Source organism: Anastrepha ludens, chromosome 4, assembly GCF_028408465.1.
Source record: "Anastrepha ludens isolate Willacy chromosome 4, idAnaLude1.1, whole genome shotgun sequence".
Classification (NCBI taxonomy): domain Eukaryota; kingdom Metazoa; phylum Arthropoda; class Insecta; order Diptera; family Tephritidae; genus Anastrepha; species Anastrepha ludens.
In genome coordinates, this window is record NC_071500.1 from 93104812 (window position 1) to 93122502 (window position 17691).

General features: G+C 34.9%; 1 protein-coding gene across 1 annotated transcript; it reads left to right on the forward strand.

Annotated features, from left to right (window-relative positions):
- Positions 1-7040: 7040 nt before the first annotated feature.
- On the forward strand, positions 7041-13190 carry LOC128862067 (ionotropic receptor 75a-like). The gene is made up of 7 exons (XM_054100474.1): positions 7041-7131; positions 9714-9886; positions 11208-11573; positions 11647-11783; positions 11888-12497; positions 12598-12875; positions 12932-13190. Exons 1-7 carry the CDS (start codon positions 7041-7043, stop codon positions 13188-13190), a joined length of 1914 nt encoding a protein of 637 aa, XP_053956449.1.
- Positions 13191-17691: the final 4501 nt, after the last annotated feature.

Genomic DNA, 17691 nt, shown 5'->3' on the forward strand with positions numbered 1-17691 from the left:
ACAAGCCAGCTTCAATTAACGCATTGGAAGACAACATTAAAGCATTTATATGTGAGATACCGGCCGAAACATTGGAAAGAGTATGCCAGAATTGGACTAAGCGGATGGACCACTTGAAGCGCAGTCGCGGTCAACATTTGCATGGAATAATCTTCAAACATTAAATTATATGGACTGTATTATCGATTTAAATAAAAATTTCATGCGTTTTTCTGAATTTTACGTGTGTTTTTTTTTTTAAACTTTCTTATAAACTTTCCTTAAAAAATCACCCTTTACATTCACAATTCCACTTTGCATGGAAGTATTGATGAGATTATTCCACCATATTACATAATTGTGCTTTTATAAAAAAATGATGATTGCTTTTTTTAATTTATATATGCGTCTTGCTGTTGTTTTACAAATGGAGGAACTTACAGTTTCAAGCCGACTCCGAACGGCAGATATTTTTATGACGTGCTTTTTCATGGCAGAAATACACTCGGAGGTTTGCCATTGTCCGCCGAGGGGCGACCGCTATTAGAAGCATTTTTTCTTCATTTTGTTGATTCACCGAGATTCAAACTTACGTACGCACCAACCCATTCGGCTACGGCGGCAGAAATTTTTCATTACTTTTTTTTTATTTTTATTATATATTTTTTTATATATAGCAAAAAAAATCCCTCCGACTGTCCGAAAATTCAAAATATCTGGCTCAGCTGGTCAGAAAAAGGTTTCGTTGGAGAACAAATATAGAAGTAATTATTTAAGCAGTTTATGACATTTATTATGTATGAACCTTTCTGGAATAACGGTTTTCCAGAATGGGCTGAATTCATCTAAAAAATTTGGTTAAAAAATGATTTTGTAAAAAAACAAAAACATGAAAACCGTTGAAATTCTCTATATTTTTTTTTTGTCACTATCCAATTTGTTGTAAATGACTGAAATCTCAGACAAAATAGAGATAAACAATTTGTGTACAGGCTTCTTGTGATGATGATGTGTTCGAGAGCAAAGCTATACAATTTTCCTTATATATGTATGTAAGCACGCATTGAAATTTCGCGACTTGGGTATTTTCATTTGCTCATTCACAACTTTTTTTTTATTTATTCATCGATTTAATTTTTTTATAAATATGCTCTGAAATAGGGATACAAATTTGCAATAACCCGATATTTTCAAGAATTAGGCATTTCAGAATCGACTATTAGGCGTCTACCAAGAAAATGGATTGCTTTTTCCCCAACTTAATATAAGTGTTAGGCGCCGTATTTTGAATAAAAATAGTAAAACCTGAATGAATCTAAATTATTTATTTATTATTTTTTAAAATAAAATCCACGTGTGCCTTTTGAGGGACTCTTCACATTCCGATAAACAAATTGAAGGGGTTTATTATTATTTGCTTTCAGTTTTATAAACGATGTTGAGTCAGTACTCTCTCAACCATAATAAAGAACAAGGAGAAAGTTACTGCGGCTCAAACTACTGGCGCACGGAAAAGAACAACTACAGGTTAATTTCCTCATCTGGAAGAAATCCTGGTCATTTGGCTTCGACAGTGTAGAGGACAAACAGTATCTATTCGCGGAATGTTGGTAAAGGAAAAAGCAAAAGAGTTCGCGTCTACTCTAAACATACAAAACTTTGCGGCAAGTGAACGGCGGCATTCAAAATTTCAAAGAGAGGAATGGAGTCGTGTTTGCTGACTATGTTCAAGTAGATGAAGATGTTGCTGTCTCTGGATCACTAACCGATGGTGAAATTTTATCTGCGACAGATGCGAATGAAAAGAGCAACGATGAAGATGAAGACGATGCATCAGATCCTTTGGCAGTTAAGGTAGAAAGAATCTCATTCGATAACTTACAAAGCTTTTGTCTACAAAACGAAACTGATGAAAGAGCATACCGGGCACTTTTTCTCCTTAAAAAAAGTATTGACAAGTCTAAGCAGCAGCAATGTGCTTCGAAGCAAAACCGTATAAATGAGTTCCTTTCAAAGATTAATTAATTCACATTATGAATATGTAAAGCATTAGCAGTTAAATAAAAACACTTGATAATTCGAAGTTTTATTTATTTTTTCTCAAAAATTTTGAATCATTTAATATTTCAAAATCTCGATAATTCGTAATATTTTAAAAGTCCTTCGAATTTCGAATTAACGAGAACCGCCTGTTTTATATTATTTGTTTATTTAAAATAATGTAATTTTTTCAAAAAAAAAAAAATTATATATTTTTAGTTGAACATTAAATTAACCAAATAAGTATTTTAGCTAAATGGAATGAGAACAGCAATTGCTCGCATTTTTGTTTTTAAGTTTCTAAATTGTTTACTTATGTTTGGGCTGAAGTCTATTTTCTTCACTAAATTTCCTCAACAAAAATATTTTTCAAGATTTATTTTAGAGTTTTTATGTTAAGATAATTTTTTAAATTTTTCACACACTGCAACTGGTTAAAAATACTTCATTTAGAGAACAATAAAAATATTTTCATAATTTGCTATTTTCATAAAATATTTATTTCATTTGTTTTATTATTATTTATTTTTCTTATGCTCTATAATCTTCTCTACGTCAGCAGAGATTTTTTGTAGTTCATGCAAAAAAAAAAATTTTTTTTTGTTTATTTAAAATACATTTATTTGAAATATTTGTCGAGGTTTATTTTAGTGTTTTCATGTTAAGATAATTTTTAAAATTTTTCACACACTGCAGCTGGTTAAAATACTTCATTTAGAGAACAATGAAAAAATATTTTCATAATTGCTATTTTCATGAAATATTTTTTTTTTCTATTATTTTTTATTTTTCGTTCTATAATCTCATTTTCTATAATCTTCTCTACGTCAGCAGAGATTTTTTGTAGTTCATGCAAAAAAAAATTTTTTTTTGTTTATTTAAAAATTTATTTATTATATTATTTGTTATTTGTTGAAATAATGTAATTTTAAATATTTGTCGAGGTTTATTTTGTGTTTTTATGTTGAGATAAATTTAAAAATTTTTCACATACTGCAACTAATCAGAATTACTTAAATCAGAAAACACAGAAAAAATATTTTCATAATTTGCTACAATATTTTCGTAAATTTTCTTTTTTCAGCGTTCTTTATTAAATATTTTTCATGATAAGTCTAAAATCATTTTATAATTATTTATTTATTTTTTTTTTAATTACTATTATTTAATTTCTAATTTCCACGTTTCATTTGTAAACTGGTACTGCTTAATATTCTTTCATTTTAAACCCTTCAATCACCTTACCGAGCGACTAAACAACAGAACGCGCCAAACGCGCAACACCGACTGAAGCGAAACGAAATAAAGGGCGCGCTTTTTACACTCTGCCACTCGGCAAAAGGATCTGCCAGCACAAACACACACAACAACAAAAAATAAAAATGAAAATAAAAAGAAAAAAAAGAAACGCGTAGAAAAAGCAAGTAATCCAACGACAAATGCAGAGCAATGCAGACAAATAGACAGGCAGCAGCTGTACGGACAACCACAACATGTGCAGGCAGGAAGCCACAATAAGCGAGTAGGACATAGGCAACAATAAGAACAACACGAATGCATAATTGCAGCGAGAAAAAAGTGACGGAAAAAGCAGAAACACAAACGAAGTGAGGAAGCGTGAAACGCTTGAGGGATCAAACACATGCACGGGTGAGAATGTGTGTGTGTGCAACTGTATAGGAAAGGCAAAACCACAGGCATTTTGAGTGGAGAAAGCGCTTTTTTGCACTAATTTTGGTTTAAGTCTGTGTGAGTGTGTGTGTCAGCAACAGTTCATTCATAAAACTGCTAGTGCCTACGCTGCATTGCTGACATCAACAAAAACCCGAGCTGAATATCGGCGCCGGCGCAGCTGAAAAGAAAGCACAAAAAAGAGGCTACCAGGAAAGGGGCAGTTGGTGTGGGGCAACAAACGGCACGTGTGCGGGGAGGAACACTTGTTGCTGACAGTAGTAGTGGAACAATCATAATTGCAAGAGGTGTATGAGAAGTAAGCATAAAATGTGTGTGGGGGTGTGTTTTGTTGTGCGGGTATGTACGAGTAAGTGTAGGAAATGCCAGTGTACGAATGTCAGCACGACCGCAAACGACATATTTATGTCGTTTCAAAAGGAGTCGGTGTGCTAACAGTTAATGCAATTTTTAACCTTTCAACGACAGTCATTTGTCAGCCAAGAATGCAACACAGCCGCTGTTTATTTGTGTGCATGTGTGTATGTATGTGAATATGCAGACAAAATTGAGCATTTATTATATTCCCCTTACAAATTTTATTATTTATATATTGTATTTTCAGTTGTATTTTTCTCAATAAAATTGTCAACCGCTGACAAGACAATAAATGTCGCGATTAACTGACAAATTCATTGGGTTAGAAGAAAGCAGTAAGCTTTAAATTGCAATGCATTTATGCAACGATATAATTGGAATACACCAGAAATAGCATTCCGAAGAAAGCTAATAAAAAGAGCTGACAAGCATTTGATATGCTGGCGCAGGACAATGACAGCTGTTCTCGTATAGATACTATAGTAGTACATTTACTATTGTATAAGATTGATTTTGTCATAGGAAAAAATTAAATTTTGTTTTATTAATATAAAAAAAATTTTAGTTTGCAATTACTCATATACCGGCTTATTGGCAATTGGGAAGGTAGCAAGACAGGTCGTAAAGAAAGTAAAAATTTATAGAGATTGGTTGAAACGCTTCTTAGCTCTCATGTTACATATGAAACTGACAGATGGAATCATTTTTTTATATTCTTTGCACAGCAAAAGCGAGAGGTTTATAATCATACTTAAGACAATACGGTCTAAAACTTTCTAAAAATCGATTTTTTATTTTTTTTATATTTCGAAAGAATAGTATCTTAAGAATATACTGTGAAATTTTCATGCGGAAGTTCCCAATATTATAGCTTCTTGAGCCCATTAACTAGGCAGAGAGCGGTCCACGCGCTCCTGTACCTCAAACTTTAAACTCATTTATCTCGAAACCCATTTGAATTATTTCGGTTTTTGTTTTTTTTAAACTGAAAAAACAGTCATATTGATTAATACATTTTTTGGTTTTTGTGCTTCAAATAAATAGAATAGCCAAAATGGACAACATTAATTTTTTATTTTTTTTGTTTTTTGTAAATTTAGTTTTTAATTTTTTTATATTTTTTTTTCTTTTTTTTAAGTTAAATAAAAAGTCTAAAAATTTAAATATCGTTTTTAATTTTTTTGTTGTAAAAAAAAAATCCTGAAAATACCCCAAATTTTAGAGCTCTAGATCACCGGGACCCCTTAAACTTCTGTAAGATTAATGTAAACGGCCGTCTCTCTGTTAAGCAGCTATTAGAGAGAAAACTATGTTGGGGAGCTTTGTTAAGGAAATCAAACTACAACAAAGAAAGTATGTGTATAATTGACATAACTGCATTAAGAGGGAGCGTGATGCACTTATTCTGTTAAATGGCAAAATCCACGTGATGCATATTCTGTATTACGTAATAAGCATTAAATGTATGTAAGTTACAAAGCTTAAGTCTTAAACTGAAGCTGTTAGCTGTTCGCATCTATTTAACTCGCGCATTCCCATAGAACTGTTACATGCATGCTTGAGCTTAGCGTGCATGCCGTTGCTCTCCGATTATGTTTGCTTAAAGCTGAGATTTTTATAAGCGGTGTTATTTAAAAGCTCATTTCAGACGTAAGTTGAAATGGAGGTGTCTGAAATTTTACAGGCATTATTTAAGTATTCGAAGAAAAAAGTTGTTAAGAAAAAAGTTGAAAAAATGAGTTTTTTTTAGTATTTCAAAGTTAATAAACGTTTACTTGATTGAATGGGTTTTTAAATAAAATATTTTTCCAAGTGTATGCATTTATTTAAGAGGTTAGGGTTAGTCAGAATTTTCAAAAAGTTCGGTTTTTGTTTTTGCATTTTCTTTAAGTATCTTACAATAATTAATATCTTAAAAATATTGTGTGAAAATTTGAAGTGAATCCGACGAATACTTTTCGAGTTATTCAATAATAGCAAAACTTTAAATGGATTTTTCTCAACACTATGTTTTTTGAACTGGCGATCACTGTAACTTAAAAACCGCTTGATAGATTTTAATAAAACTTATGGTATATTGCTTTTGAAAAACATAAAAAACTAGTGCCTGATCGAAGAATTTTTTTTTTTGAAAATTTTTTTTAATTGTTAATTGTCAATTTTTTTTCTCGAAAATCTGAAAAATATTTCCTGTGTCCGCCATATTATTAATTTTGAGTAAAAAAGCTTCGATCAGGCACAAGATTATCTATTAATAAAACTAGTTTCTCTTGTCCGATTAATTTTAGACGAATCTCCAATGACTTGTCACCGCAATGGACTTCTGGAGAAACGGGCTCCACACAAACAGCGATAACTTTTACAATTATAATTTTTTTTTTTAATTTTGCTAAAGTCAAGTCGAAACATGATGTATTAATGCTATGTTTTTATTTTTGTAAAATAAAGCAATTGACTATTAAAAAAAAATTTTTTGGAAATCATAATTTTTTCGGGCCTCCGACTACCCTAACCCCTTAAAGCCCTTCATATGTTTAAGAAACGTACAAATTAATATAAGGCGCCTTCAATTCGCTACTTCTTTATCATTCTACATTCAACATAAAACTCAGTGCTCAGTGCTCAGTTCGAAATTGCCCCACTTCACTACCTATTTTTTTTCTCATAGTACATCTAACATAATTCTGCCGCCTACAACTGTTAACTATTTACTTCGCCTGCTTAACATAACCTGACCCCCTTCTTCAACGGCAATTAGAGTGTCAACAAATGTCTGGTTATTTAAAATTTATATGACAATTATGACAGTTGCTTGGTCAGTGACAGCTCAATACGATAATTATACTGCAATAAAAAATGTTGTATACCTTCAACAAAACATTTTTCGATATAAATATCCTCACCAAGCAACTTGCAGAAATATTCAACTTGTACTTTTTAACGAATTATTTTATTGAAAATATTATTAAAAAATGGATAAGGTGCTTTTGAATTTTATTTTATATTATTTTTTAAAAATTAATATGAAGGTGTTAGTAGCGTTCAACTGCTGGGATATGGAAAGTAAGTAAAAAATGCAGTTCAAGTAAAGTTATACAATTTTAGTGATATTAACTTAAGTTATTTGCTTCATTGTTTTGGGATTTTTTCGATTATTCAACTAATTTCAAATTCAAAGCTGCTGTGTAGGGCTATATCTCAGTTTGCCACCTTTTCTATTTGTTGAAAATTATATAAGCGAATGTTTGCTGCAAAACTGCGAAGCTTCAAAAGCTAACTGCTGAAAACGCTACCGAGAAGCAGTCGTTTCTTTGCGAAACTTTTTTTTTAGTTAAAGGTTCAAAAACTCCAAGCTTCCCAGATTACCGGGTGAGTGTATACTCGTATTTTAATCTCACTCTCTTTTTTCAAACTCGCCATGGCACATTTTGTGATTTCTATTTTATTACTGAAAATTTCTTAGAATTTTTATATTGATCTGAGTTTTTTGCGAAAGAAAATCGGATGACGATGAGAATCATAGCTCAGAATGATCCAGAGCCTCTATTGATTAAGTCTGGATTGACGAATTTATTCAAAAGGTCTAGCCTCTAATGTATACGACGCGATAGTTATTGGTGGAAATTTGATATTTGAGTGACTCAAATATAGCCCTAGACAGGCATTCGTCACAACCATTAGATGCTTATGAATTGAACAAAAAAAAGTTTATATTCGATTAAATTATATACAATATTTCGAGCGGAAGTCAAGCAGAAGTACTTGCACAACATATTCGTCTGCCATATGCTCGGGTTAAGATGTTACAAAGTCTTAGATTTGAATATTCTTTTGAAAATACCAAGCTAATTCACCACTAGAGCCGTTGCATGGTGAAAAGATTTTTAGAGGCGTACTACCTAGCAGACCCCGTTATTCGGCTCTGAGTGAATTTGACAGATATGCCGACGTCATTCGTTTTGTATTTCACAAAATTTATAGTGAAACACATATCGAATAACGTCGAATCCAAAGTTCCCATGAACATTTTTTTTCACCATACCCAACGAGCAAACCTGCTATCTATCATCCTTGGAGCATTTGTAGGTAAAAGAACATACATTCAACCACTTATTATTGCCCCCATTTGCTAATTAATCAGCTAGATTTGCTTTCATCCGCGGCTCTCTCCCAATTTTCACAGCTTTCCTTGATTAAGAAAACGAGAAGCCAATCTTAGATGCTCGTACTCTCCTTTATATATACTAAGTTGTACATATATATTAAGCCACTCTTAACTTCGAAAATAATAACACAAAATGTTCTTAAAAAATATAAAACTTAACAAAACCACTGTAAAGCGAAAGGAGTGAAACTACTTGAAAAGTTCAGCATGTATAGCTTATTCAAGTCAACATACTTGCTAAAACGGGACCAAATATTGTAATTTAGGTTCCTATATTTTATATATTTTGTACTGCAATTTTTCTTAAGAATGCCTATTTTTTAAGGGGGACCTGCTCCAGACAACGAGTTTTTCAATAATTTTTTGCGAAAGACTGAGAGTATTTATTCTCTTAAAATAAATTACATATTAATATTCATGCTAAAATAAATATACAAACATTTTTTTTAAATAAAAAAAAAACAAAATGGCGCCGTGGAATGTTTAGTCTCTTGGGATCAACTAAAATCAACTAGACAAAAATATTTCATTAAAAGAAGTTATTCCGCTTTGCACTTACCTATTTTTAAGGAAAAAAAATTAAAATTGGAAAAAGAAAAAAATTAAAAAGAGTTTTCCAATAACAGGTGTTATTGGTGAATGGATTGCGCTATCGAGAGATGATAAACGATTTTTTATGGCCGCAATTGGATGATGGTATTGATCTGGACAACGTTTTTTTTCATTAAGGCGGCGCTGCGTGCCACACAAGCAACGACACCATTGTTCTTTTACGGGAAAAGTTTCCGGACTGTGTTGTCTCCCGCAGATGTGATCACAATTGGCCACCGACATCTTGTGATTTAACCCATTGTGACTTTTTTCTTTGGGGCCACGTGAAAGAGAAGGTCTACGACACAGCCCAGGGTCGATTCAAGACCTCAAAGATGGAGTTCGTGAGGCTATCGAGGACATAGGGCAACTCCTTTGCAATTCGGTTATGGAAAATTTCATGAAAAGGATATTGTCCTGTAAGCGGGGTCGTGGTTGTCATTTGCCTGATGTTATTTTCCACATTAACGGACTATCATCCTCTTTATGATGAAATAAGCACCCAATCATTTATATTAAAAAATAGCATTTTTCTTTAAATATCAAAATAACACCACTGTTTGGAAACCCTTATACTTTTTTTATAGTTTTTTTTTTGCCGAGTGTAAACGGCAGTAAACAATTTTTTTCTGTAATTTAATATTTCATATTCCCAGCGGGCAAACTCACTCATCTGGGGTGCTGAATGGGTGTTAGTGCTCACAAATTACAAGCTTTTAATATTTTTTTTGTATATTCTGCGTTGCGGCCTAATTTTCGAGACCATCGGAATGCGGAACTCAAAAAATCGGTCACTGTTTCAATTCTTGGTGATTTGTTTGGTTTTATTTTTATCATTAGATATATTTTTTTACTAATTTCGCTAACTTCTATTCTCGATTATTTGCAGCACAATTGGCTTTCTATAAAATGGCCGCTGATAGGTCTTTTTATATAGATTACATTAATATTAATGATTCTAAGGCAATTCAGGGCATTGAGTATCGGATATGGGGTAAGCGGCCAACCATGGGCATTTTTCTGGATTTGAATTGCGAGAGCACTGAGGAACTCTTGGATATCGTAAGTAGTTGTTGTGTGAAAAAAACATTATTATATACGGGGCTTTATTATTGGCTATATTTAGACAGCGTTAGCATCTAGTGACTCAAGCCATTATACGAGGCGTGTTTTTAAAGTAAGTACCCCCGCAGAGCAGCGGTCGCCGTTTAGCGCATGCGCGTCATGTAGCTACATCTGTTAGGAAGCCACAGGCGCCATTACGGAACCATCCGATCGAGTCTACATCTGTTTGCGTGATTTTAAAATGCCTTCACCTATTGAGAATCCCGCCGATGGTGAAGTGCATGCAATTATACGGTTTCTCTGTGCTCAAGGCTTCAAATCAGTTGACATTCAGCCCCAAATCAGTGAAGTGTATGGTGAAAACATTATGAGTGATGGAGTGGTGCGGCAATGGGTTAGGACTTTTAAAGCCACAGAAAGGCCATACAAACATTCATGATAAGGCACGAAGTGGGAGATTTCGGTCATTACCGATGAACTGATTCAAAAAGTGGACTGTAAAGTGAAAGAGAACAGACGATTCCAGATTTCGTCCTTAGCTGAAAAGTTTCCTGCTATCTCAAGAAGTGTTTTTTACGAAAATGTGCCCGAACGTTTAAATTATCGGAAATTGTGTTCACGTTAGGTGCCAAAAATGTTGTCTAATCGGGCGGGAATCTTCTTTGACGGTGGCATACAAAAGCTGGTCCCAAGATACGATAAATGCCTCAATAGTAATGGGAATTATGTTGAAAAGTAGAGTAAAGTATAGCCTTTCAAGTGAATAAATTATTTTTGGAAAAAATTTACTTGTTGTTTTTTTATGTCAAAACGGTACTTATTTTAAAAACACGCCTCGTATTTGTGTCTATAAACAAACTTCTGAAAGGACTACTCTCAATTTTTTAAGTAAAAATTATTGAATATAATGAATAAATGGCTTTCAACTGATGAGTAATATTTATTATCGTTGAAAAATAACTCTTTGTTAATAATTAAATTATTAATTACATTAATAAAATGATTAAGAGAAAAAAGAAAAATATTTAAAGTTTTCCTTTGAAATAGGCTGATCGAAAAGTGCATAAAATTACCTAGAAAATATTAGTTTAAGTGAAAAAATAAAAATGTTAGTTAATGGGAGAATTGTTAGCATACCTGTGAACTAATGATGGCGGTGTAAGGATATTTATTCTCCGATTCAAACGACAGTCGCCAGCCTATTCATGATTAACAATGGCTGGAATCTGCAGTCTGTATACCACCATCAGTCGTTTTTGAAGTTTCTTTTTTTTACCACAAAATTATTACACGTCTTTTCTCATGCAACCACGCACAGGCAAGCAAACAGCGACTCTTCAACGATCATTTCTTCTGGCTGATCTACGATGGCATGGCTAACGTAACATACTTTCGGGCACTCTTTAAACAACTAAATCTCGCTGTTGATGCCGAAGTAACTTATGCTGTCTTGCAGAGCGTAGAAAGTGACTGGAATAATACAAATTTAGCCGCCTACACACTCTACGATGTCTACAACAATGGCTACTATCATGGCGGAAAACTAAATATGACGCTAGATCGCGAGATTTATTGCACCGCGGCGCAGTGCACACTAAGTAAATATCTCTCAAAGCTGCATTTACGCAGTAAATATGGCAATAGAAATCAGCTGCATGATGTCACAATGCGCTTGACTGTGGTGGTGAGTTTCGAGTGAGGAATGAAATTTGTTCCGCCGCAATTAATTAAGAATTTTTAAATAAACTATTCTACAGGTCACCAAAGTTCCTTTAACGGCTCCGCCTGAGGAAATTTTCGCTTTCTTGCGCTCGGTTAGTGACACCAGTAAGGACTCAATAGCACGTTTTGGTTTTCAGGCCGTGTCGATTTTAATACACTTTTTGGGTTGCAAGTAAGTGAGCTGAAGCAATCAATTAGCAACAAGTTGATATTAAAAATGCGCGCTAATTTCTTTCTTTTACTTCTTCCTTTTTTTCCTTTCTCTTTTATTTTCAGCGTAAACTACACTCTTGTGAATCGCTGGACAATCAACGAAACTCATGGCGGCCTAATCGGTGCTTTGGCTGTCCAAAGTGCTGATCTCATATCCACACCGTTCATTCCGACAGCACCGCGCATGGAGTTCTTTACGGTCATCGCTGAGACCTCTTCATTTCGCTCGATTTGCCTTTTTCGCACGCCTCGCAATTCCGGTATACAGGGTGATGCATTCTTGAAGCCCTTCAACACCACTGTCTGGCTGCTATTTGGGTTGCTCCTTCTTTTAACAGCAGCTGTGCTTTGGAGTATTTTTAGGTTAGAACGAAAGCGCATGCATCAGCGTTATGTCGATTACATGCCTTCGTTTTTAGCTACATTCCTCATCTCCTTTGGTTCGGCTTGTAGTCAGGGAAGCGATTTGGTGCCGGGCTCCATCGGTGGAAGGATGGTCTTCTTTACACTGTATTTACTAACTTTTCTAATGTACAACTATTACACATCTATTGTGGTTTCATCGCTACTTGGTTCGCCAGTGAAGTCTGATATCAAGACAATGGGCCAGTTAGCCGATAGTTCACTGGAAGTGGGACTGGAGCCGTTACCGTTCACCTTGACCTATTTGAATGTGAGAACTTGTCTCTTTTGCAATAATTACTAACAATTTATTATTATTACCTACTTTGAAAAGGATTTTAGATCTTATTCAGTTTATTTCATTCCAATAGAATTCTCTGTTGCCGGAAGTACGCCGCTTCAAACACAAAATAGACTCCACACCCAATCCACAAGCCATTTGGATGCCCTTGAAGAAAGGTATACTGCGTGTACGCGATGAACCTGGCTTTGTGTTTGGTTTCGAGGCCTCCACTGGCTTTCTGCTGGTCAAACGTTACTATAAACCATATGAAATCTGCGATTTGAATGAAATACTATTTCGTCCCGAGAAAAGTTTATTTAGTGCGATACATAAGAACTCTAGCTACAAGGAGATCGCCAAGCAAAGGTATATGAAACATTTTTTGTTGATCGTAAATCACTGCTGCCTCTTTTTCCTTTTAGAGTTTACCGCATTTTGGAGACTGGCGTTTCTTTGAAGTTGCATCGCTATTGGGTACAAACCACTTTGGAGTGTTTTGATAGCAATTTCATAGTTGAAGTTGGCATGGAATATATGGCGCCACTTTTTTTTCTGTTGGTGTGTACGTACCTATTGGTGCTCACCGTATTGCTGTTGGAGATTTTGCATAAGAAGTATTGGATTGATAAGAAAATGAGATTGGAAAGTATTCTGTTTGGCGTCAATTGGCATAACGAGTGAAATGGATTCGATAATTAATTCGATATTAATTATCTGCACATTGTAGTGGTTCTTTATATAAATTTCAAAATAAACCAGCACTTCACCAGCAGTATTTGTTGTTTTTATATGCAGTTCATGAAACTCAAATAGAGCAGATACTTGATCGAGACTTCAGGCATTGACGATTCCGGTTAACTGAAAAAACTGCCAACCTATAACCCATCAATACTTTTTCAATTATGTCTTAGCCAAAGCGTCAGAGAGTTGATATATGCTGTGAACTAACGAAAGTCTGGTTAAAGTCCACTCAGTCCAAATTCCCATATTTTTCCATTTTTAGATACTGCCATGTGCTTGTGTATTCCACTATCTACTGGGCGGGATACCCAAGGTTTGCATTGTTGAAGTGGGCGAGCTGACCAAATTTGTGGACTCTATACCTGATACTATGAGATTTCTTCTGGCTTTTATATGGCGCACAACGTAATCTAGGACCGCAAAAACTACCCATAGAAAGTATAAATAGACAGTCTCATATTTGATCCTAGACTTATTTAGACCAATTTCCTACAATTTTGTGTAAGTGCCTTACCCACAACTCGAAATTATTGCACCCACGCGGCTTTAAGCCTCCTCTGAACGACATAATGAAATGAGAAATGACGGAAATCATCAAAAAATGCTTAAAAGGAGATCCAAAGGACAGCAGCAAAAGGGTTAAACTAAACAAATGAAAATTATTTAAATTTTTTCTCATTATATTAACATTGAGAATACTTAATTTCAGTTGTTTTCTTAAATGAGATGTTGGTATGCAATTCGTTTCAACGTCAAAATTACACCAGATTCGGTTGTTTGGTCTAAATAATACTTCCATAGCAACACTGCACCAATCGAATTAAAATATTGAGTCAAGTAAAAAGTTCTGACCAGGTGTCACTTTATTTTGATGATGAAATGTTTCCTTACACAAATTCTGCGTTTGAAAATTGCATCCAAACTTGACCAGCTCAATTGTACAAGCCACTTTTTAGGTTCATTTTAGTACTATCAATAAAATTTCTCGACAGCTTGAAACGATGACAATCACGTGACCCGAATATCAATGTCCAAACTAAACGGCGGATGCGATCGAACTTTCCGATCAACATCTTGAAGCCTCTGGTATATCGTTAAAGATGTGTGTTGTCGGAGATGTCTTGACGGCACACAATAGCCTTTTTGTTGCCTATTCTTAGCTCCTTTAAGTCGATATACTACTTTTCAATCGGGTTGGTTGTGCCGTTCAGAAGATGTTCGAATCGAGCGGTTTTTTGTACAGAAAATCAGACGAAATTTGTGTTTTTCATCAAAGTGGTCCCTTGCTTGGGTAACTAAATATATAACCTAACACGATTTTACCGTGAAATTCGTTTATACTATAAGGCGGATAGCCTCATCAGTATAGACTATAAAGCGCTACCCTTCTGGGTCTAAATATTCTATATAAAGTGCGAACTTAATTCACATTTCAATGGTTATAAATACTTAAAATATTTAAGAGCAACTGTTATACCTTTTTCACTGTTGATACCTTTTCACAAAGAAATGCTGACTGACAAGTAAAGAGATAATATTAAATTTTAATTTTAAGTTCATGAAAACATAACTTCATAATATAGTAATAATAGAAACATAATTTTATAAATAATATATAAATATTGTACATAAATAAATAATTATGTAAAATGTTTAAAATTACTTAGCCAGTTTACTCTTATATGGGAAAAATAATTAAATACCTCATGGTTTTTAGAATTGGGTATAAAAAAGTAGATTATTAAAAAAAGTCATGTGTATTGTATTTTCTAGTAAATAAAAATAGCAGGCCAATCTATCAATTCAACTCATCAAATTATGCTGTCAGCGCCTGGATATGAAATCTAAATAGGCTGAGTAATAGGCAAATTTCAAATTACAATAAAATTGTATGAAATTGCGTATACGCCCTGGCTAGCAATATAAACAAAAATATTTTGTTGTGAGTTTAACTGGCTGTAACTACTAAAAAACAAGGTTTTATACAAAAATAGATTAGCTAGAGAGAAGAAAATATTTTTATGTATTATTTTATACATTTTACTACGCACCACGGAGGCATAAGCGACTCAATGTCCAGCTGCTGCGCGATCCCGCGACCAAAAAAGAAACAACTAAAGCCTTTCGCGAGAAGCTACTCACCAACCACAAAAACACTGAATGCAAAGCTACAAACGCCACGCTCACGCAGAATGCTCAGGAAAAACTTGGCACAATAAAGACCACCAACGGCAAATCATGGATCTCTGACACCACTTGGGGCATCATTCAGCGCAGAAACGAACTTAAAAGGCAACTTATCAGCGATGGCTCCCTTCGGTCAGGCTACAGAGAGTAAAAGCGAAGCGAGTAAAGAAATCGGCCAGAAACAATAAGAGAAAGTTCGTTGAAGATCTTGCTGGCGTTGCCGAAGCGGCAGCAGTAGTAAACAACATGAGACAGTTGAACCAAATAGTTGGCCGCCTAACCAACCAGCGCAGTAACAGCAACCAGCCGATCAGAGGTCTGCGTGGTGCTTTGCTAACTTCAAATGATAACATCCTGCTTCAGCTTAGCGGAGATTACGGATGCAATTAAGAAGCTGATGTTCAACAAAGCTGTGGGCGAAGATGGCATACAGCCTAATGACAGCCGACTCGCAAATATCAGCGCAAATTCTTCATCCCCAAATCACCGCTGTTTGGAGCAATTAAAAGCTGCATACATCCTGGGTAAACCGTGCACGATGGAAGAGTCTTGTCGAGGCCCTAATGCTCCCGAGAGAGAAGTGAACAAGGAAAAAAAACAAAAAAATACTTTTACATGAAGATATAGATTCTCATTGACCAAAATAAAAATATAGAACTACTAAAGAAATATTAAAACTTTATATGCATAAAACACTCAATTTTTGTTAATTCCCTTGTATAGCTATTTGTGGTCTGATATAAATGAGGACCATTTCAGCAACGTCCGCTTGACGTTTTTGGTAGCATAGGTTAGTTTTTCGTGGATGTTGCACTTCGTGAAGTGTTTGTTGATGTACTTGGATTAGGATATCACTTAAGCGAGTTTTTGAAGAGGAAGTGTAAGTATTCTAAATTCAAAACAGATTTTTTTGGATTTACTCTAAGAAGTATAACCAGAACTCTGAGAGGAAATTCCCAGTTTTCTAGGTTAGGTTAGGTTGAAGCGCTTGTTCACTGCGGGACACACTCAGCCTCATAGCACATTGGGGCGTGGGGAACAACCTTAGAACAAGTGTGTATAAGTACTTTCCAAAAATTTTAGAAGATCCCTGATTTCTCCAGTACTGAGATCTTCCAATTCATTAAAAAAATTTCAACCTCAACTAGTAAATCTACTTCTGGATTGAGTAGGTCAATGGCACAGGAGGTGAGAGATTGTCTCTTCTTTTTCCTTATCTAAACAGCTTCTGCAGAAGTTATGTGTCTGCACACCCCTTTTCTGGGCGAATCTGTCTATTAGGCAGTGCCTCGTTATAGCGGGAATCAGTGTGCTAAGAGTGTGCTTATTTTGGCTTAGCAAAAATCCTGCGCGTTTAGCATTGAAATTCGCCACGATTGTTGGGCGATTTTGCAGGTGGTTTCATACGCAATATTTCATTCGCCGCTCTTACATTTTCCTCAAAAACAAGTAGCTTACATGTCCCTAAGGGTATGCCTATGTTATAAAATTTGTACTCATCAGCCAACTCAGTGCCAAGTATCGCTAGTTCATCGGCCCTGCAATTGCCTTCAATGTGGCAATGGCCTGGAACTCATTTTACTTTAGTGAAATGACTCAGCCATCTCGTTAAGAGATGTGCCTTGCAGGCTTTCAAACGCTTTGTGAGGAGATTTATCGCTGCCTGGTTATTAGTGAAAATGTAGATATCATCTGCAAGTATCGAATCGCACTTTAATTGTTGCCATTAGTTTGGCCTAAAAGATCCTGCGCTAGTCGGGAAACCGAAAAGTGAATCAGATTCCCAGATGTTCGGAATATACACCTCCGTTAAACCTACCTTCGAGCTTAGGGCCATGTGTATAAACATGGATGGACTTGTCCTGTCTTGCATCGGGCCGCTCTCTCTCTTCCCTTGAAAAAATGATGTATATTGAGTATGTAGTTTGACAGTAGGCACGCGTGATCTGTAAAGTGAAAAAGTACCTCCAAATTGACCACCCTTTAGTTGGGGTTTCCTTAAGTGAAAAAAAACTCATGGGCTTATCTTTGTGCAACGTGAATATATTTTCTTCTGAGTGACAACAGTCATTCTAAAAATGTTCCCTATTTTAATTTCTGCTGGTTAGAGCAAACCCAGTATTTAGTTAGTGGTATCAACTAAGGGTTAATATGCATGCCATTTAATAACAGCCAATTTGTATGACTTTCAAGCCTATTTAATTGCCATTAATTGAGTGATTATCCATTTTATTTGCTTAAACAGGCGTATTAC

Bases quoted from the DNA above. Each gene is read 5' to 3' on its own strand.
- LOC128862067 (XM_054100474.1), top strand. From the start codon at position 7,041: ATGGATAAGGTGCTTTTGAATTTTATTTTATATTATTTTTTAAAAATT. The intron at 7,132-9,713 runs GTAAGTAAAAAA...GATTATTTGCAG, and splicing joins CAACTGCTGGGATATGGAAA to CACAATTGGCTTTCTATAAA. The intron at 12,498-12,597 runs GTGAGAACTTGT...TCATTCCAATAG, and splicing joins TCACCTTGACCTATTTGAAT to AATTCTCTGTTGCCGGAAGT.